Raw genomic sequence first — 22,810 nt, 5'->3', positions numbered from 1 at the left:
TTCCTAATTCTTCTTGAACTACTTCTTTAATCATTATTTTAATTTCATTTTTACGTACCGCCTCATCTTTTATTTCTTTTACAGCTCTTATAATCCAATCTATTTTTAAATCAATGCCTGACCTTTTATTTCCACTGCTCATTGTGTGACCGCTCCTGTAGACCCTACAGATCCTGTCAATAATGTCCTATCTCTTCCTGTCGGTATCGGTACTTTCTTAATATCAATGAAAAATTCCTCAAATGGGCCTTTACACGGCACGTACTCTTGATTTCTGTTGAGAATTCTATGCTTATTTACACATCCTGGATGGTAAAAAAACTTTGGGCAAATTTTACATTTAACAACTTTGCTCTTAATTGCCTTCCTACATGCCGAGCATCGGTATTCTGCATATTCCTCGTCCATGCTGACAATTACCGGCTTTGGCGGTACAATTAACGTTTTTGACCGTTAATATCAGCATAAGCGATCTGTCACCTGTGATCTACTTACACACGTCAGCACTATTGTGTCCACGTATAATGTCTACTATCTTGTGAGACTTCGATGTCCCGAACAATAAATTCACTGCTCACACTCACAGATCGCCATATCCCGGCTAGATAACTTTTACAGCTATCCCCAGTCTATGGCAGCGCAAGTCAATCAACTTATTTTATGTCTTTTCACACTTCAAACCACTCAAAAATTATTACATTTACGGAGCAACTCTCGACACGTCTTTTCCTGGCGAGAGAGAGAGGGGGGAGAGAGGGGGGAAGGGAGGGAGGGGGGCAGCACCGGAAGCTCCTCCCTCACGAAAGAGAAAAAGAGAGAAAAGAGCCCGAATGTATGCCCGGATTCTGTAACCCTTTAAGCCTTGAAATGGAAAGGGGAGATATTAGCGCGTTTCTCCCCCCCCCCCTCTCCTCTGGGGCTGCTATGAATTTCAGGGCTTCAAAAATACCAATTGAGTGCCTGAATCTTGAAGATCGTTCGAAAATACTACAAAAACTTTCAGTGAACTTTCAATCGTTGCATTCGAAAATTCCTGCGAGCCACTTCGAGAGTGACTATGTCTCCCTACCTCTGTGAGGTAGAGGAAAAAGGAAACCCAGTCAAATGTGAATTTAGTGGGAAAATAGAAAATAATAGTCAATGTAAAAAAAAAATTAGTTTGTCGAAGCACGTACTAATTAAAGATCAAGATACAAATAAAGTGATTAAACAAAACGAATGTTTGTTTCTATGGGATAAAGTAGATAAACATTTATTTGTGCATCTTTACCAAATATGTTAAAAGTATATTTCCTAACCTATATGCACGTAATGTTGCTATAACTTTTGTATGTTTGCATACTTTATTTATTTCTTTAAGTTTAGTTTTGTAATTCTTAACAATATATTTATAAAGACTAATCGATCTTAAAAAAGGCATCGTATCTTTTCCATAAGCAGTCCGTTTGGGACCGCATGGCTACCGTTTTGTTTTTATCTATATTTGTTTGCAGTCTCGGGTTTGTAAGTTTGTATTAAAAAAAATTTTTAAGAAAGTTACAATTAGTTATAAGAAAATCAGAATTAGAGATCCTGAGCGAATATATTGTAATGAATTATATATTCATTTATAGGTTTTCTTGTTCTGAATTTCTCACTTTTAGTCAAGATTTTATTAAACAATTTTTTAAAATATGAACTTACAAGCACAGATAAGCATTACAGGTTAAAATGGTTGCCACGCAGTCCCCACCAAAAGGACTGCTTATGAAGTCGTTCAAAAACTAACCCTTCCCTGAGTTTGCAATTACCTCACCATTGTATCACCAAATCACCTCACTTGCATCTGGCAAAGGACATTTTCCAACGTAGCCCAGGGGATGGACGCGGGGTCGCCCACCAACATTGCACGCAACTCGCGAGTAGGGAAGACCGTTGCGTGGTAGTCCCGCATCGGCTTCCGGATATTACTGGGATAAAACTCCCCCTTGGGGGGAGGGGATAGCCGGGGCTCGGGGGTACCTATTGTTTAAAATGCTTGCAATATCGGGGCGTCCTCTCGTCCTTTTAGGTTGGACCACCATGGAATTTTAACTGGCAAAAGTTGGTTTATAACAATCGTAATCGTACAAAATTGGCCAATCATAATTGATTTATTGAAGAATAATCAACTATTGATAAATTTCTTACAGTAACGGCTATTATAAACCAATCCTAAAATTCCGGCATAATTTCCCTTTTCGTCCCGAGAGGGAGCAAAAGGAGGTACCCATTTTTTATATTAGAATTTCCCCATATAAAAAAAATGAGTCGCAATACTTGATGTACAGTATATCGCAGGCAGATTGTTTGATCGGATTTGTATATCATGCAATGGCTCTAAAAAGAGCCAATTTTGTGTTTCTTCAGTTAAAATTCTCTCTTACATATGCTTATACACGCACGCACACACGCGCACACATATTTTATATCTTAGAATGACTTGGACAAAAGACACAAATAAGTAATGTGTTGAAAACGTCTCGACAAGAGTTACAAAAACATGTAATAAAAAATGGGGGATTTTATTTAAGAAAACATCGATTACATTGGCCTAGTCTTAAAACTATTTTTATCATTTATCCTCCTTAATATTCTATAACTTTTGTCTAAAACATTTTTCCATATTTAAAGTCATTTTTGAGATTCAGAAACCGAGTCAGATTTTAGAGACATTCTGTATAAATAGATCTATATTTTTTATCTATCAAAATTAATTAATATAATCAATAATTACTAATTAGAAGTAAACATAAGGAGGTGTTAACGGATAATTCAAATCGAATGAATAAAGAATACAGATCTTTATATGTAAAATATAATTTAGTTATTTACCTTCTTCTTTATGACGTATCGACAAAAAACCTTGTATCGTCGACATAAACATAAAAAAATTTGCAAACTGGCGTATATCTTCTACAGGTGCAAAAGAATTAGGTAAACCATCTGTTGTCAAAAAAGTATTACCTGTATTTCCTGAAAAAATAAAATAGCTATATAATACACTATAAATCACAGTTGAAATTCAAGGGTATGCTCTTACCACTAAAATACATTATTAGACAGCGCACGGAAGTTAGACGGCAATCCGATAAAAAGGGTCTCAAGTGCTATCTTCGTTTATTATTAGTACAATCTGACCAAGTTTCATTGCATAGTCAGGATCTCAAGTATATACTGTAAATTTAGCACTTATATACTTTTCACGAAACAAAAAGTTATTTACTTCCAATTTTAGCATCTTCATCAGCCAAGCTAGAGTCAGTCGTGGACTGTGAATTTTTCAAACCGACATAACTATTGAAATAACAGCAGTCAAAAAGAGCTATTGCAGCGTCATACTTCCCTACTAACAAAGTTTGTTTAGGCAGAGTATAGGCGCTTGTAGCATGTACTGTACCGGCGTACGCAATGCGAGAAATTTTGCTCGAACGCGAGTGACCTTACGTTGGCTAATAAGAGTTAAAAGAGGATAAAAATACCACTTAGGACGCTCTCTCTCAGATCATGCTCTAACAAAGGATTGTATGGCTGTATGCGTTTCAGTAATATATTTCAGTGATTCTTAATGGCGGCCAATATAGTTTTAAAGACTCGGAGAAAAACATGTTTTTTTTTCAATTTTTCCGTGGATTTTTTCGGTTTTCTCTCAAAGGGTAGAAAAATTTATTGCAAAAATTCAAAAAATGTTGTATTATGGTGATACTTCATCAGTATCAAAGTTACCTGTTTTAAGATATGATTTCTAGCTCGCCAAACTCATTTTCGAATCCGTTATTCGTCATATTCCGATCCGTGAGATAACTCAATTTTTCGTCTTGTCATTTTCATTCTAATTTATATTTTAAAACTTGTATTGTAAAAATTAAAAAATATATAATCTAAATTCCATGCTCATCAAATAATAGCACATCAAGAGAACAATTTAAAATAATTAAATTTATAATATACAAGAAAAAGTAAACTATAAAACGAGATTATACTTTAGGAGTTTACCTAATTAGGGTATGGCAAACTATTTAAAAATCTGTATTAATAAGAAATAACTAGAAAATGGTCCATATAAAGTTAGACTAATGTTAGTTTCAGTCTTCAAGTTTCTATTCTTAAAGTTTTTTCTTTTTATTTATGATAATGTAAGTACAAGAGAAACGAAAAACAAACCACAAGAATAAATAAAAACAAAATTAATATATTTTTTAAATAAAATAAAACGTATGCCTCTTAATAAATGCTAATATTCAAAATTCTTCACAAAATAATTAACATAAATATTAACTTAAATTAGTCTTTGTTAGGATTACATTCGTTCTTACAGTAGTTTGTTTAATAATTAATAATTATTAAACCCCAAATGATGTAATATTCCAAATATAAATATAAAAATTAGCTCAAAATTAATTCCATTGCTTATACGGATCTTATTTTAATATTATAAAATTAGATAGCATGTCATTTATATGTATAGCAAAAACAGAAATTTTTCTCGAAACAGCAATTTAAAAAAAAAAAACCGCAATTTTTTTGTTTTTCAGCAATTTAAAAAAAGCGTTTTTAAAACTATAGCGGTCAGCCAATAAAAGTGTATCTTGACTGTCATCATTATGTCATTATTGATTGGCAAATTGGACTTTTCTAACATTAGCTCAATATTAATAAATTTTGCGTAATTTAGTATTAAAATGACCAAAAAGTGCATTTCTCGAGATGTTTGTCACTTTTGTGATTTTCTTTTTGTGTATTTTTTACTGTTTAACATCTTCATCTATCATGTCAATGATATTGAAAAGAGACGCACGATTAGCATCATTGTTGACATTATTTACATGTTTTAAAGATATCAATATTCCCCAAAGGAGAACAGAAAAGTCAAAAAAATAAAATTAATCAAATTTGTCATTTTTTAAATCAAATCATGCGTCCAAAAAGTAAATTTGATCAATTTAACACATCAAACATTATTTTGACTTTTCTCTTTTTTTGGGTTCCTAATACATTAATGTAAAACAGTCATCTTATCATTTGTCACATTTACTTTATCTCTGCATATTTTACGCCACTATTCAGCAAACGCTGCGTCTTTTGAAAATGTAAAATATTTAATTACCAGACTTTTAATTTCAACTGTTTTTCTGAATGAGTTGTTATAGTCAATGTCATGCTTTTGATAGCGGACAGCCACATGTTATCAAGTCAAAGCGCTTCAAAATGTACAGAGTCTGCACAAATGTAACGTAATCAAGACGCAGCCTGCTATATGCAGTAGAATTTTTAATACTTGAACTTGAGAAGAGCACACCCTTATGTCTCTACCATGTTTTAAATAACATTTTATAATATATATATTACAAGAAAGAAAAATAATTTTTAATATATTAAAGCGTATTTAATTAAATATACTATAAACTACAATATATGTAGTTAGAAAAATTTTTAATATTTTTTTGCATCTTTCAAAGTTATAAAAGACCACTATCAGTAAACAAAAAACTTATTACAACATATACGTTTTCAAATGTATGGTATTCCTTTTTATAGGAATTTTAACTTTTGTAAAACTTTTCTTTATTACCACGTGTTTTTCCTTGACAGGCTTGAATAATAACAATTTTTATAACATTTCTCAATTCCATACAACAAATAGCCCTTTCGATTGCTTCCAAAGAAACTTCTTTCTCATCGGATGATATTATACCTCCTAAAATATAAATTTATCTATTGTTTATATACATATATTAGCACTGATTTTGAAGTATACAAAGCATTCAAATCCATTCAAAAGTCTTATTGTTATAATACTCACCTTTATATCCATGACTCAAAATACAGAGAAATAAACAGTCATACTCATTACCATGGTCTTTCGAAATGTTTCTTATTTTTTCTAATATTTCGCTTTTCTTTAAATCTTGAAGCGTCTCGACTTTGAACCCAAAAATTTTTAATGTTTCAGATAAATTATTACTATCTGCTCTTGTTCCGTGTCGTGTTTCATACTGAAAAAATAAAAATGTATAACATATTTTTATCTTCCTTTAAAATAAATAACAATACCTCTTTTTTAAAGTTTATCTGATTTATAATGATACACAATCCACTATTAATAATCTTTTTTCCGTGACAATATCTTTCAATAAAAGATAATTCTTCTGGAGAAGTTAAGTAATTTTTATCATTTGTTCCAATAGTTTTGCGATTGTCTGAAACATGTAGACTATTCTCAAATTTCTGTAAGTCCATACAAATTATTCTTAAATGGCCATCTTCAAATGTTTCCAAATGTTTTAATAAATTTTTCATATTATACGTCCCATCTAAAACAAAATAATATAAAATACTTATCCAATCCTACATTATTAACATTAATTAATATAACACAATTAATCAACTGCTATTTGTTTTTAATCTCTAGAGGACCGCAAGCCGATAAATCGATTTTTGACGATTTAAATGTGTTTCATTGCTTATTTTGTATTCATGTAAACTTATAAATTTACAAAGTTCCAGCAAATGGAAATGGATTAAAAAAATCGATTTGAATTTGGCAATAACTACACAAATTCATTTTAATTAAAATTTAAGAATTCATTTTAGTCCATGAAGTGAGATTAAAATTACGGGATTTCTATTTTTTCAATTAAAAAAAAATTATGCGATCCATATAATCTCTTTTAATACACAAAACGTGATTGAAATAAAGTGATTTTTATTTTTTTAATCTAAAGGGAGTTTTCGCGAATTATTCAATTCATTGTAATCCATAACATAAGATTAAAATAATTTAATTGCTGTTTTTTAATTTAAAATGTATTCAAATGAATTAAAATGGATTATAAATTTTCAATTCATTTTTGTTTACTACGTAAATTGCTGTAACTTCATGTTCAACTAAGTTTTTTTATTACTTTACTACATTTCAAATCTTGATATGCATTTATAATTGCTTTTATAAAATAATTTGTTGCAAATGCTGTTAAATAATTATTCTAGAAATGTATAATAATAAATAAAGCTCAAATATGAAAAAAAAAATTTTGTATCCAAAAGCAAACATATTAATTCAGGAGCAGCTCCATCTTTTCCATAAATTGATGCAGTGCAGCGTGAACAAAATTCTAAAGTCTAAAACTGTAAAAGTCGTCCAAAAACTTGCCGGTCCTCAAGAGGTTAATATATGTCAATTATTGAAATTTTTGAATTATTAAATGAAAACCACTTTAAAAATAAAAATATATTTTATATAAAAAATTCTTTATAATATAATGTGTAATATTGCAATATATCACAATATTTAAAGTATATAAAAATATTTTGAGTTTAATAAGTAAATAAACAAAAGCAAAATAATATATACCCCGATAGGTATATTGTGCAAATATTGTACAATAGCACCATAAATTGACAAAGATTTTAAATAATTTTTCTAAGATACGTTATTTGTCAAAAATTAAATAAATCTAAATCTGAGATATATAATAAATATCTTACATTTATTCCAAAAACTTTGATTTCATATTTAAAATGTTATCATGCTGAATGTGTAATATTTCATACAGCAATATTTATACGTTATAATTTAGGAATAATTGTGCATTTTGTTAAACATTTATTTGGATTACTTATATTTCTAGATGTTACATACATGACATAGCTAAAAATATTTTTTTTAAGTGTTGAACAATTTTTTCCAAATTTAATTTTGCAAATATATCACTAAAATGATTCGCCATATCGTTATAGTTTTACCGAAATACCATTCCAAAATTAATTGAGCAAACAATTATCAATATTTTATAAAAGGTCCAACCTTCTACATCTACATTTTTGTAAACAAACTTTTACATTTTTTGCTGATTATAATTTTTATGCAAGATTTCGTTATATGATTTAATAAATGCTGTCCTGTCGGGGTATATAAATGTATATATACATATAAATGTTCCACAACTCGCAACTAAATTTTAATGACATTTTCTTGACCTAAAAATTATAAATGAATTCGAATATGAGAACGTCAAGAGTATAATACTTCTTTAAATAAGAAACATTCTTTTTCATAAGATTTTTGTCTTAAAAACTTTTTTATTTTTTGTTTTTTGTACAAATATGCTGATATTTTTTCAAAGATTATAAAATAAGCAAATACCCTTTGAAATTGTTATATATCCGATATGTATCCAATAAAGCATATGTAATTCAAGATAATCTTCATTATCCAATTTTTGTTCATGATTATAATTTTCATCAGATTTTACATGGTCCAACAATAGTTCTTGTTCATTCTGATTTAAAGATTCACATAGTCTATATAAACATTTTGCAACTACATTTATGTTTCTCGAATATGATCTGTGTTTTGGAACGTATTGTAAGTCTAAATCACTGAATGATATGTTCAGTTTCCTTATCACTTCTTGGTTGTTCAAAATACATAATGCTTCCAAGATTTTCTCTTCCCAATTTTCTGGATGATTTTTTACATAATCCGCTATTATGTAAGCATTTTCTGTTTTTATTTGAATAAGTTTAAAAATATCGTTAAATCCATTTGAGTAATTGTCTATTATTAAGAATAACATGGAAAGTTTTTCATCAATATCAAGATCATCTTCTATCTGTCTTAAAATATTTGTGTTTATAACCGTTTTTGCTATGCTACATGTAATTGTATCTACTGATAGTGATGACATCATAAATTATATGCCATTAACAACATATTTTTATTCACCTGAAAAACATATTAACATTAACAACCTTTCGCAACATAATTCTTTAAATTGTGTAATAATCACTGACATATTAATCAGCGAGGTATTAAAATATTAGAAGAAAGTCACTAATATCAATATGAGACTTCTAAAGTGATTTCTTTATTTCCAATAAATATTATATTAATACTGATAAGAATATAATCTGTTTAGATAATTAAAAAAGTAATACATAATAGCCCATAGTTCATATATTCATTTTTCTCCGTATAAAATCTAATAAAAACAAATTTTTTAAAAACAAGAAAAAATTTACATGATTTTCTTTTGCAAATTACATAGTTCAAACAATAGTGAAAATATTATTGATAATATTAGATTATTTTACGTGTTTGTAGCTTTATAAAACTGTTTTGTTTATACTTTTCTTTTTCATTTCTTTATCATTTTTTCTTTTTCTTTTCTTTGTTAATTACTATACAGCGCAAACTTTGCTATATATTATGTATATCACAATAATAAATCTGTTAATACACATTTCATAAATGACTTTTATATATTTGATCAAATAAATTGTATATTTAGTTCTTCAATAAATTATTTATTTTTATTTTTTAGTTTTTAATTAGTTTTATTTTATATAAATCAAGGTTTGACTCCAATCTTTTAATTTTATAAAAAAATTTGTTATTTAATAGGTATATAATTCTTTAACGATAGCAGTCTAAAATACTTCGTATTATTGTCAACCCATCTTACAAGGAAACACAGGGAAGTGTCCGCCTCAGATTAAAACGAGCTTTTAATATGTTGTAGTACAAATAAAAATAAAGAACACGTATTTTTTTATACGTGCCCATACGCACTTCAAGGGGATGAAACATCCTTTTGAAGAAAATCATTTTTTTTCTTTCGAAGCGTATACCGTCGAAGCTATAAGAGATAGAAAAAAATATTTTAAATAAAAGTTGAATGGCTCGAAGAGTAATTAATAACAGCGAAAAAAAAAAATTTTTTTTAAATACTTTCTCTCACCACTTACCTATTTTTTTCAAAATTTTTATTTTTTTATAAGTAAAATAAAGTTTATTTTATTACGAATTCAACGGTATATGGTAAAGTAATGATACAACATTCCCATTTTCTAAAAATAATTAAAAACCTTTCTATACGCACGGTACGCGCACCTGTCCGCGTGTTCGTGCGCTATTGAAGTGACTCCCTCCGATTTCGATGTGCCTTTAATATGTTGTACAGGTTAAAATAAGGGACACGTATTTTTTTACACGTGCCCTAATACACTTTTAAGGGTGAAACACCTCTTTGAAGAAAATCGGGTTTTTTCTTTCAAAGCATGTATCGTCGAAATTATAAGAAATAGAGAAAAATGTTCTCAATGAAAGTTGAATGCATGTTTTTCTCGCATAAGATGACAAAAACATTTCGAGGACAGTCTGTGTCTAACATGAAAACGCAGACATCAAGAAAAACATTTACTACAAAATAAAACGATACTACACTGAAGAATAACAACAATTACGGTGTTGTAAGACATTAATTTCTTGTTTAGAAAATAATATGTAATTAATATAAGTTAAACATTTATTTACTGGTCTACATGATTCGACTAGAATATTTGTTCTCTTCAACATTTTACAGATAAGAAGACTTGGATTACAAAAAATTATTACTCACATATTCCATACTTTCACTATCTAACGCCAGCTTATCAACAAGAGAACTAACATAAAACTAATTAAAAAATTAGTTAGAAATTTTATCTTTTATACTGCATTTATACAATTCAATTAATATGTTTATTAAATTCGATTAGTGTAGAAACATGCATAACCACGCTACTGGCGCGTGCACTTTGGGTCATTTCCTATCTTGAAATAGAATGTTTACGTCTCGGCAGTATTGACATGTATAGATTCAAAAGTTACGTATGTAAGGAAGTATTTTTTCTATCTCTTATAGTTTCGACGGTATACGCTTCGAAAGAAAAAAAACAAATTTCTTCAAAGGGGTGTTTCACCCCCTTAAAGTGCGTATGGGCACATATAAAAAAATACGTGTCCCATATTTTTATTTGTACTACAACATATTAAAAGCTCCTTTAATCTGAGGCGGACACTTCCCTGTGTTTCCTTGTTAGTATATTACAATGGCAGATTAAAACATGCATTCAACTTTCATTGAGAACATTTTTCTCTATCTCTTATAATTTCGACGACATGCTTCGAAAGAAAAAACCCGATTTTCTTCAAAGAGGTGTTTCATCCTTAAAAGTGTATTAGGGCACATGTAAAAAAATACGTCCCTTATTTTAATCTGTACAACATATTAAAGACACGTCGAAATCGGAGGGAGTCACTTCCATAGCGCACAAACACGCGGACGGGTGCGCGTACCGTGCGTATAGAGAGGTTTTTAATTACTTTTAGAAAATGGTAATGTTGTATCGTAACTTTATCATATGCCGTTGAATTCGTAATAAAATAAACTTTATTTTACTTATAAAAAAAATAAAAATTTTGAAAAAAATAGGTAAATGGTGGGAGAAAGTATTTAAAAAAATTAAAAGAAAAAAATTTTTTTTTCGCTGTTATAAATTACTCTCCGAGCCATTCAACTTTTATTTAAAACATTTTTTTCTATCTCTTATAGTATACGCTTCGAAAGAAAAAAAACAATTTTCTTCAAAGAGGTGTTTCACCCCCTTAAAGTGCGTATGGGCACGTATAAAAAAATACGTGTCCCTTATTTTTATTTGTACTACAACATATTAAAAGCTCGTTTTAATCTGAGGCGGACACTTCCCTGTGTTTCCTTGTTAGTATATTACAATGGCAGATTAAATTGTGAGTTAAACGTCTCTATTATAAAAAATGAAATTAAAATCAAAACTAAGATGTATAAAAAACAGATATAAAATCACTCAAATTAGTATTTAACCTAATTCAACTCAAGAGAAGTCAAGAGAACTTTTAGACTAAAAAAAAGAATATCATAACATTTAATCACAGAATAGCTGTAATAATGTGCATTGGATGTGCGGTTGGACACTCACTATACAAAACTATTGCACATGTGCAAACTATTACTGAATGTATTAAATTAGACAGATTGCTATACACATTGTTAAAAAAATTTTAATATAAAAAAGTAACCGATAAACAGAAATGAATTAAAATAAATAGAACGGATTCATATTGTTCTTGTCAAATTTAAATTCTCAATTTTTTGAATTTATTTCAATCCAAATAAAGTTTAAGAATTTCTTGAATCCATTTTAATCTTGATTTTAATTCATAAAGTGGGATTGAAATTATAGCATTCCTATTCTTTTAATTTAAAAAAAGTTATGTGAGCCATATAATTCATTCTAATTCATGAAACGGATATACATGTATAATGCATGTAATTTATTTTATAATTTACTTTTACACTATGAAGCCATGTTTAAATTCTATCATTGCTGCCTACTAGTTTTGACACTCGTTTATTCATTTTTAGTTATGTTACAGAAAAATTATTTATTGCAAAATACAAAATAGTATTCTAAAAACTGTTATATTATCTAAACTTATTTTCTGGCTTGTATTCATATTTTCAAAGTTTTATTTTTAGTTTTAGTTTAAGAAATATTATACAAAAATAATCCAGACAGCAATATGCCAATAGTATATAACAAATTCGATCATAACAGCAGATTCTTATACACTGTGTACTCTTCAAACTTAGTCTGTCACTATGTTTATTTGTATAATAGAAAATTAACAGAGAGTATACTGTGCCATCATGATATCATAATGCAGTTCTGTTTTCTGTTATATTTCTAACTATATTAAAGAAACAGTAGATTGTGCTCGGCTAGATTTCTACTAATATACAGTATACATTTACAATACATGTTCTTGGTAGCAATATATGCTTTGGCTATCTGGGAAAGTGGTATGTGTTAAAAAACCAATTTTGTATCTTTTTAAGAGGGCAGCACGTTATTTATTAGTTATCTTTTACTTTAGTCACTTTCTAAGTTGGTTGTTCTGACAAGACGACTCGCCTCCTGTGCGTGCGCTTTGCTCTCTCTCGGTTTTCGCGCCTAAATACACAGCATGGATTTTTATCTGAATAAAAGTATTCCTTTTATATTGTAGTCTCTAAACTCCATAAACTTATTTTCACTCTGCACATGACAACAGTATGTTAATATTTAATTAATACAAGACCTTTTTCTATAAAAGTAAAAATCTTATCAAGAATTCTCATTTGTTAATAACATTTGTTAATACTATTCCAGCAAACGGAAATAGATTCAAAATATTTAAAATGGATAAAAATGGATTTAACAAAATCAAGAATTAGGATTTGGCAACAAATCCATTTCTATCCAATTATAGTTAAGAATTCTTTGAAACCATTTTAATCCATGAAGTAAGATTGAAATTTTGGGATTTTTATTTTTTTTATTTAAAAAAATTACGAGGGCCATATAATCCATTTTTATCTGTGAAACGGGAATAAAAAGAAATAATTTTTATTTTTTCAATCTAAAAGGGGTTTTCAAGAGTTACCCAATCCATTTTAATCCATGGCATCAAATTAAAATGACTTAATTGCTGCATTTTTAACCAAAATGTATTCAAATGAATTAAAATAAACTAAAAATTTTCAATCCATTTCCGTTTACTGAGATATAAAAAGACACATAATGTATAGGAGAGTTTTCTAGTAAGAAACACAAATTGTTACAAAAAACATTCTGTCTTTATTTGATATTCAATGAAAGATAGAATAATTCCTATGTCAATTTGTGCCTACTTGTGCTAAAATTTCCTATAGTAATATCCTACAGTAATAATACAGCACAAAAAGATTGAAAAACATTGTAAAAATGTGTTGCAATATTGCAGATTGATTGCGTATATAGGCACTGACTTAAAAGAGGGGGGAGCAAGCATTTTTCACTTCCCTTCTTAATAATAAAATTATAAGGAAGGCAACGCCTCCTCAATAATTTTAACCTTTTCGTTTTTTAATAACTGCAAATAATTTTTACAGTCAAAATTGCGTCAGCAAAGTAATATATTACATTGACGTGGCAAACTAAAGATGCAACGTCGTATGCTATTCGTAATCAGAAGCCTTCTAGTTGTCATATTCTTATTACAGGAACCATAGGTACAGGATGAAATTAGGATTTAAATGCTATTGTTGACGAATTATTAACCGAAATAAAATTTGGTATTCAAACTTTTTAAGATAATAAAAATCATTCAACTTTCTTTTTCAATTTAACCCATTCGTTAATAGTGTTAAGGCTCCTGACTCCTCAGCCGAGACCTCCGCATTGACGGTAGCGACATTCCGTCGCGGACAAAATTAGAACCAATACACGTGAAACGTGACAGATTGACAATGAGATGTTGTCGTGCATCTCATTTTGTTATTATGTGTTTCATTGTGAAAATATGACTTGTCTCATATTTACCAAATTCGTAAAAATAGACCGCGAGTAAAGTTTCTTTGAATTTTATACATAAAAGTACATTTTTCACTCCTTTCAATAGCTATCCGTGTGTTTTCCTGTCTGAATAAGCGTCACTTTACGTGCTTTTTACGACTATTTATTGACTGCTAAGCGAAAAAAGGATAATCGTTACCGATATTTAGAAGTGTTTTAAAGCCATCTGATTAATCTGTTTTATCCAAATTGGCTTTATTTACAAATAGCATGTTTGACAAAATTATGTGACCGTGTGTTTTTCTGTTTCAATAGCTTCACTTTACATGCTTTTTACGACTATTTACTGACTGTTTGGCAGAAAAAGAATAGTTGTGACCGATATTTAGAAGTGTTTTAAAGCCATCTGCTTAGTCTGTTTTATCGAAATTGGTTTCATTTACAAATGGCATGTTTGACAAAATTATGTGTCATTTCACGCAATTTCTCGCTTCTGACGTCACGACTTCAATATGGCCGCGGCGAGTACTCAGGGGGTCAATCATGTAATTTCACGTGGAACTTTTCACGTTTCACTTTTCACTTTTCACGTTTCACTTTTCACTTTTCATTTTTCACTCATAGAGAGTTCACGTGAATCTTTTCACACATAGCGATTATGTATGAATAATGCGCGGAAGTTTAGTTTAGGATCCGAAATTCACCATTAGAGTCTCTATCATTGCAACTATCAAGCGATCGTGAAAAAAGTTTCTACCTGCTTTTACAGTATAACTTCTACTGTAAAAATTTTATTATATAAAAAAAATTGTAAAAAAAATATTCATAAATAAATAGCAATATTTCTTAGTTATATTGCATAAACTTAATTTACAAATATAATATATATTACATTTATTTTTAATGATCCATATATTGTAACAACTATTTTATTATGTAGTAATCTAATACTCAAAATTACATTGTAATTTAATTCAAACATTGTTTTTCAAAATTAATTTTAATTAGTTTTTTATGTGTGCAAATTTTAAAGTAAATTAATTTCATTAGTCATTAAATTTAACTTTGTTTAATTAAAAAATATTGAATAATTTAGAATACGACCTTGATCAAAACTGAATTCTCCGCTCACACATGTATTTTCCAAATTTATAAGTTATAAACACTTACATGATTGATTAATATTCTATTTCACAAGACGCACCTTTCTTATATCATTGTGTATCAAAACGCGTTTAAAGTATATTTTTATCTAAATTTGCATTTGATGAAACCTCATTCTATATAATTATCAAAATATCAATTTGTCAAATATAAATATCAAATCTAATTACATCACAAAAGCATTATTTTTATTTATGTATGTATTACTTTATCCTATCAACGCAATGCAATACCAAAAAGGTTAACCTCTTCAATAATACCTCTTCAAACTGTTACCACACTTTCATTCTTATTTCAAAATACATACAATTTATTAATTCCCTAAATTTTCACCTTTTCGCCATCACGGCTGATGGCGAAAAAGTTCACGTGAAAAAGTTCATATTTCCGCTCATGAGTGAGTTACATGATTCCGTGGAATCGTACATGATCGTGCAGTTCACGTGAAACTTTTCACTTTTCACGTTTCCGCCCTAGGGGAAATGTTACATGATAGACCCCCAGGAGCCTTAAAAATCAATTTCAATGGATAATCATTGCCCCAAAGAGTCTCTATAACAAATGTAATATTCTTAATGTAATATTTTAAATGAGATAACAGAAAGAAATGTAGGGGAGACCGGGGCTATTCGTTAGATCTTTTTTTCTTTTAGGTCTCCTGAGTCCTATATACATTAAAAAAAAAAAGAAAAAAAAATGAGACGATTTGATAAGTTGAATCTTCTCCTTCACAATGCCGGTATAGATAGAACATGGAAGTGTACTTGCTTTAAAGTACATATAAAAATGTCGATCAATGCCAAAAATTACGAATAATTCCAAGCCCGGGGTAATTCGTAACTGGTCCGGGAATATCCCGAAATTTGTGTTTCAAGTTGAAAAACTGTAAAAAAGCTGTTGTTAAGACTTTCTTTTATTTAAAAAAAGATATAGGTATACAAAAAACAAATGCAAACATACACGTTCGCATGTCTTTTTATGCCATCGGTGTGACAGATTTCCTAACCTCACAAGTGTCAACCTTTAACGCTTTATAACTTTTTACCTGCGTCGATTTTATATTCATATTTATGTTCTATGTACTAAAAGACACAATATTATCATGTTTGAACTAAATCAATGAAGAACTTTACCTCAATGTTTAACTCTGCGTAGCGCAGACGTTCGACACAGCCGAAGGGTTAGGGCGAGGGGAAATTCACAGCCGGCATTGGTGTACAAAATTTCGGCAGTGGACTGCCGAAAAAAGTAAGCAGTGACCTATAATATTGACGGCATTGTCGTCAGTGGTTGGGGAGTGGTGAGCTCACTTCAGAGTCGGTTTTTCGATCATGGGGTTGAGCACAAAAATTTTTTCTTGCATATTCCGAAAGTACATAAATAAAAGAATATTTTAAGCCTATAATCAGTTTCAGAATTGCTTTCTTTCTGGTACTTTACTCTTGTACCGTTAATGTGTATTCGTACTTTCGGGACGATTTTCTGGTCGAAGAGATTGAGTACGAACATTTATTTATATATCGTTGGAAAGCACATAAAAAGCACTTAATTCTAGTGTATTTATTTTTTTATTTTATTAATTATTTATATGAGTTGGTGCTGGCTTAACGTTAAGCTGGCACCCCCACCTTCAATCTCATTTTCCTGCTAAACCGCTCGAGCACAAAAATTTCAAATAGGGTACATAATTAGCACATAAAAAGCACTTAATTTTGGCATAAGTGGCGTTTCAATTTTTTGTGGTGGGGGTGCTAACTTAACAGACATTGTTATTTTTAGTATTCTATTGTTTGAAGTTAGGTATACCTATGCATAAGACATCACATAATAATGTGCAATTACAGTAAAATGTATAGAATTTTTAAAGAATGTTTGAAATTTATTTTGATTACAAACAAATACAATATCAAGATCATTATTTTGATTATTTTTATTATTATTTTTAGTGTTCCATTGTTTGAAGTTATATGCATAAGACAGCACATAATAATGTGCAATTACATTAAAATGTATAGATACAGTTCGTAAATAAAATTTTTGGAAGTTTTTTGTATAATTGTGTAGAATACTTCGGGAAAGCTTTAGAATTCTTGTGCAGGCATTGGCGTATGATAATGGGCACGCGGTAGTGTTCATAATTGCATGGCATTGCCTTAATTTTAATATAGGATTGACGGCATTGTAGGCATTGACTAACAATAAGCATTGTCGGCAGTGTACAAAAATGTCGGCAGTGTTTTACAGCAATGCCAAAAATCGGCATTGGTGTACAAAATTTTGGGTTGTGAATTCCCCCTCGGGTTAGGGTTACCCAACTTAGGTTAGGCGCTGCAATTAGTACAAATCGCCCCGGTGCTCGGTATTATAAACAAAAATAGACATTACACAGCAAAAAGTAAACACGAAATGTTTCGAATATGTTCAACTGGACACGATACATTCAAAGTTTTCAAAAAACCTTATTATCTTATTTAAATTTCGAAGAAATGCCGACTATCAGAAATTACTTCGACTGTCGCAAAACATATTTTTTACTACTACGACATTAATATGACGCCGTTACCAACAAAACTTTATTACCAACATCGTTACATTAGGATGTGTTTAAAGTAAATTTTTAATATGTACCCATAAAAAGATATTTTCAATTATCAAATTACCTCGTCTAACGATTTGCCCCGATCTCCCCTATATGATCGTTCTTTGACTATTGTGACTGTGTATATATTTTTACTTTTTATCTTTTGACTTAGTTATTAATGAACTACCATATTGAATGTTTCTTTAACTAATGTTGAGGATATACTTAATTTAGTTACAAATTTGAAAAACTTGTCATCATTATGAAATTTCCTCACAACTCCATAATTTGTCTAAAATTAAATATTCTGTGGCAAACTTGGTGAATTGTTTCTGTGCTTCACTGATACATTCCATCAATTTTCGCAAAATTATATATATTGTATTTAAATTTCTAGTCGACACTGGAATGTCACTACAATGAGCTGATATCACAGAGATATATTGAATAATTCTTTTGCTATGGAGATTTAATTGCGATCTATGCATTCTGTATATTACTTGCTGGTCCAACTAAGACGGTCTAAAACATACATTTGGATTAAAATAAAATCTGTATTTTGAATATTAATAATTGCACACTGATTAGTGTGTTAACACTCTCATTAATTCTGTGACCACTTTCCTTGAAAATTTTTAGAGTCAAACTTCATTGCATTTGGAATAATTTTTCTGTTATTTATTTAAATAAGAATACAACTAAAAAAAGTCAATGATACAATAATCTAAGTATAAAAAATTTTTTATTAAAATAACATTAAAAAACATTTAAAAAATATTATCTGCTCATTGAGATGTAGATCGGGGTCTTTTCATCCATAAACTTATTTCATCTATCGATAATGTTTCTGAAAAGTGCTGTGCCAAAGAAAAAAATTATGGACTTCAAAATCAAAATACAAGCATAAGCTTCAAAATGTCAAAAATGTTATTTTACATTAAAATGATGACAAATAACGTCAGCTTATATACTATCTGGGGCCATTATAAAATATAAATAATAGAATATTATTTGCAACTGTGCTGCAAGATTTTTGCAATTTTGTTATTATCTTGTACAGTAATATTGATTATATATTACAATACGTAATACCTAGGATATTGCAATAATATTGCAATAAAATTTGCAATATTACAATCTTTTTGCAAGTTTCTGTGCTGTATGGGATATTACATAAAAATTTTAGATAATTTACAGTTTAAGTTCCTCACCTTCAATTTCGAAATTAGATATTTTCGATACGTTTTTGCACGAAACGAATGAAACTATAAGAAATAAGTATCACGAAGTGAGATAAATAATATTAATGTTAAAGTTGACAATTTCAGGTTAGGAAATTTATTGATGAAATCACGAATTTAAGGGCCTCGCATATGAAATGCATAACATAACAAGCACAACATAAGACTGATGGACCAATGAGCATCCAGCATAAAGTTGCCATATTGATTTACATAAGATTCCCATTGGTTCAGAGATCTTATGCTATGCTTATGCTCTGTTATGCATTTCATGTGCGAGGCCCTTAAAAGTGTGAAGAGTTTCAGGAGTTTCAAGTGAAAAGTGTTGTCTGGCGTTATCAACTTCGTTAAAAAAATCATGTTTTCGCGTTACATAAGTAAACTTTTGCCTTACTCATATTCACGTGCATTTTCAAATTGCCGTGGCTTTGCTTCGACAAACATTGAAACAGGTATCTTCAATGTTTTATCATGCGACAGAGAGCTGAGTACAATTTTTAGGTTATCTTTTTGTTTGTGCCACAAAAATGTAATATTTCTGTGAAATAATTTTAAGTATATAATTATAGTCTCTTTACTTTATCCTTGTGTGTGTATCCTGGATTTAGTTTTTATACCATAGATTTATATGATCATTTTAATCGACTCTGCTGAACGCTACTGTTACATTATTGGTAATTATCCAGAATACTCCTACCATCTTCGATTTTGATGAGATTAGGCACGTACGACGCATTTTTGCACGAAATGAAATCTGGTGGATTAAGTGTTGCTCTGCTCCACGAACCGAGATATCAAGCACTAAATTTGACTATTGAGTTCAGAACATCTGTCATACCGACGTAATGTAACGAACATAGACATAGGATACAGCCTATCATAGGATACACCTATCATAGGATACATATACAATTTGGCTGCTTTCCTTTTAGATGACACAAATCGATACAAATTAACACACTCGAACACAGTTTCAGACTCTCCTCCTGAGTAGAGTCGAAAAGTGTTGATTGAGTTTGTAAATGAAAGCGAAGTGTGTCGCTATGTGTTAAAAGTGTCAACTGTATTCTCTAAAAGGAAAGCAGTTTTTGTTACCATAGACATAGAATACATCCTACGTAGAATGTATCCTATGTCTATGTCTATGTTTGTTACATTACGTGATTATGCGATGTGATCATATGTGTATGCAAAAAGTACAAAAATTTGAAATGTGTGTGAATAAATATTCTCTAATTACACAAATTCTCTGCTTTGAAAACAAATTATTTTCTTATTTAATTTTTGTGTTCTTGAAGCAGAGAATTACCTAGTGTTTTTAAAGCAAAGAATTAGTGTAATTAAAGAAAATATAGATATCTAAAGTATTAACAAAACTTCTATACAACATGGAATATCTCATGAATCAAATCTTTGCCTTACTAAATAGATGAGTCTACAATATACTAAAAATATAGATAGCGAAAAGATTAACAAAACACAAAGTAAAGTTATTTATTTAATAAGATGAAGATTTGCTTTATGAGACACTTCACTTTGCATAGGGGTCTTGTTAATTTTTTTCTGTGTATTTTTAGTATATTGTAAACTCACTTATTTAGTAAGGCAAAGATTTGATTCATGAGAAACTCCACCTTGTGTAGGAGTCTTGTTAATCTTTTTGGTATCTATTTTTTTAGTATATTGTAGATTCATCTATTTAGTAAGGCAAAGTTTTTATTTATATGTCCCATCTTGCATAACTAGGGATCTTGTTAATATTTTTGTTATCTAAATTTTTCTAATTACACTGATTCTTTGATTTAAAAAGACTAAGTAATTCTCTGCTTTAAGAACACAAAAATTATATAAGAAAAGAATTTGTATTTTCAAAGCAGAGAATTTGTGCTGCTTTAAAACAGAGAATTCGTGTAATTAGAGAATATTTATTTACACGCATTTCAAATTCGTGCTTTTGTTGCATACGCATATGGTTACAGTCAGTTTGTTACATTATGTTGGTATCCTCAACAGTCGTCAACTTTAGTGCTTGATATCGTGGTTCGCAGAACAAAGCAATACTTTTTTTCTGCCAGATTCATTAGTTCCATGCAAAAACGCGTTAAATGAATCTAATTTTATCAAAATTGGAGGTAATGGGAGTATTCTGAATAATTACTCAAATTGCTGGATGCTCTATATTATAATTGTTTTGTTATTTATAGGGAATTTGGTTGGATGTACTAGTGCGCACTAAAATCGCGGTACACTAATCGACGAAAGATGTAGGGGAGACCGGGGCAAATCGTTAGACGGGGTAATTCGATAATTGAAAATATCTTTATGGGTACATATTAAAAATTTACTTTAAACACTGTAAACACGTCCTAATGTAACGATGTTACTAACAAAGTTTTGTTGGTAACGGCATATTAATGTCGTGAAAAATGTGTTTTGCGACAGTCGAAGTAATTTCTGATAATCAGCATTTCTTCGAAATTTAAATAAAATAATAAGGTTTTTTTGAAAATTTTGAATGTATCGTGTCCAGTTGGATGTATTTGAAACATTTCGTGTTTACTTTTTGCTGTGTGATGTCTATATTTGTCGATCATACGCAATAATGCGCACAGTTGATGTTGGGGCTATTCGTAATACTGAGCACCGGGGTGATTCGTTAATACTGATTACAGCGCCTAAGTTGGGTAACCCTAACCCTTTCAAATTTAGAAAATCTTGTTTTAAATATTTAAGTGCTTCACCCTTCTCAGTAAATTCCGAAGGCTATTTAGTTCCGTAAGGAACGTTTATGTAGACAATCGAAATAAATTACTTCTAGACAATACAAATATGCTATTTTTTATAATAAAAAATTTAATTTTAAAATAATTGTTTAAGTAAATAATTGTAAATAATTCTTAAACAATTGTTCAAATTAAGTTGAAAATAAAGATAATAAAACACTGTTTTTACTAAAATAAATAATATTTTGTTTTTTTTTTAAATTAATAATTTAACTTTATTTTTGGAACATTTTCTGCCGAACAATACCCGGCAAAATAATATCCGGTCGGATTTTCCGGTATCTGGCTGCAAGAGTATATGTTTATCCGGTATCCCGCTATTCGGTAAAAAGCACTATTCGATGCATCCCTAGTTCTGAGTAGTCTCGAATGATAACTTGGGAAAAATTGTATGATAAAAGTGTTATTATTTTTCCTCTCTGTGTCTTACGAGCAAAGATACTGCGACGCAAAGTTCAAGTATTGAAAATTTTCTGTAAGTAACGTCATCATCATCGTCGCCAAGCAAATCTTGCCGAGTACACGTTTTCGACACAGAGTGGCGCTCACATAGCCGTATTCATGCGATTATGTGATGCATTATTCATGGCAATGCTACGACAGGTTTCTTAACCTGAATAGTTGTCAATTAAAATTTTGGTTTGTGCAGCAGAGCGATACTTTTTTCTGCCGAATCCATTTACTTTGTTTAAAAATATTGATTGATTTTCTGCCTAAATGCGTCAATATCAGAGGTAATCCATATCTACAATCTATTAATATACCTATTTAATTTACCTATTGCTTACTTTTCGTATAACATTATAACATAATAATATACTACGTGATGTTAGACTATTTCATAT

At 29.7% G+C, this 22,810-nt stretch overlaps 2 protein-coding genes across 10 annotated transcripts in view; one reads left to right on the top strand and one right to left on the bottom strand.

Annotated features, from left to right (window-relative positions):
• The window catches only part of LOC105205440 (caspase-8), a 42,022-nt gene extending 22,688 nt beyond the window's left edge, over positions 1-19,334 (bottom strand). Inside the window, exons 1-7 of one of the 9 annotated variants that reach the window (XM_039446354.1) lie at positions 19,153-19,305; positions 12,762-12,918; positions 8,165-8,746; positions 6,073-6,332; positions 5,822-6,014; positions 5,591-5,716; positions 2,854-2,994 (exon numbers count right to left, since the gene is read on the bottom strand). In XM_039446354.1, coding sequence (XP_039302288.1) covers positions 2,854-2,994; positions 5,591-5,716; positions 5,822-6,014; positions 6,073-6,332; positions 8,165-8,711 — 1,267 coding nt within the window. In that variant the 5' untranslated portion in view covers positions 8,712-8,746; positions 12,762-12,918; positions 19,153-19,305. Of the gene's footprint in view, positions 1-1,465; positions 2,723-2,853; positions 2,995-5,590; positions 5,717-5,821; positions 6,015-6,072; positions 6,333-8,164; positions 9,573-12,752; positions 12,984-19,152 lie in introns of those variants that run through there. The other 8 variants (XM_039446353.1, XM_039446351.1, XM_039446356.1 and 5 more) reach the window with 8 other exon arrangements.
• A 117-nt stretch (positions 19,335-19,451) lies between these two features.
• LOC105205441 (28S ribosomal protein S22, mitochondrial) overlaps positions 19,452-22,810 on the top strand; it is a 46,868-nt gene continuing 43,509 nt past the window's right edge. Inside the window, exon 1 of the mRNA XM_011174809.3 lies at positions 19,452-19,634. Within this exon, the coding sequence (XP_011173111.1) occupies positions 19,541-19,634 (94 nt within the window). The 5' untranslated portion in view covers positions 19,452-19,540. The remainder of the gene's footprint in view (positions 19,635-22,810) is intronic.

Source organism: Solenopsis invicta, chromosome 2 (assembly GCF_016802725.1).
Source record: "Solenopsis invicta isolate M01_SB chromosome 2, UNIL_Sinv_3.0, whole genome shotgun sequence".
In the NCBI taxonomy this organism is placed as follows: Eukaryota; Metazoa; Arthropoda; class Insecta; order Hymenoptera; family Formicidae; genus Solenopsis; species Solenopsis invicta.
Note: the sequence above shows the minus strand (reverse complement) of the source record. Positions and strands in the feature narration are given on the sequence as shown.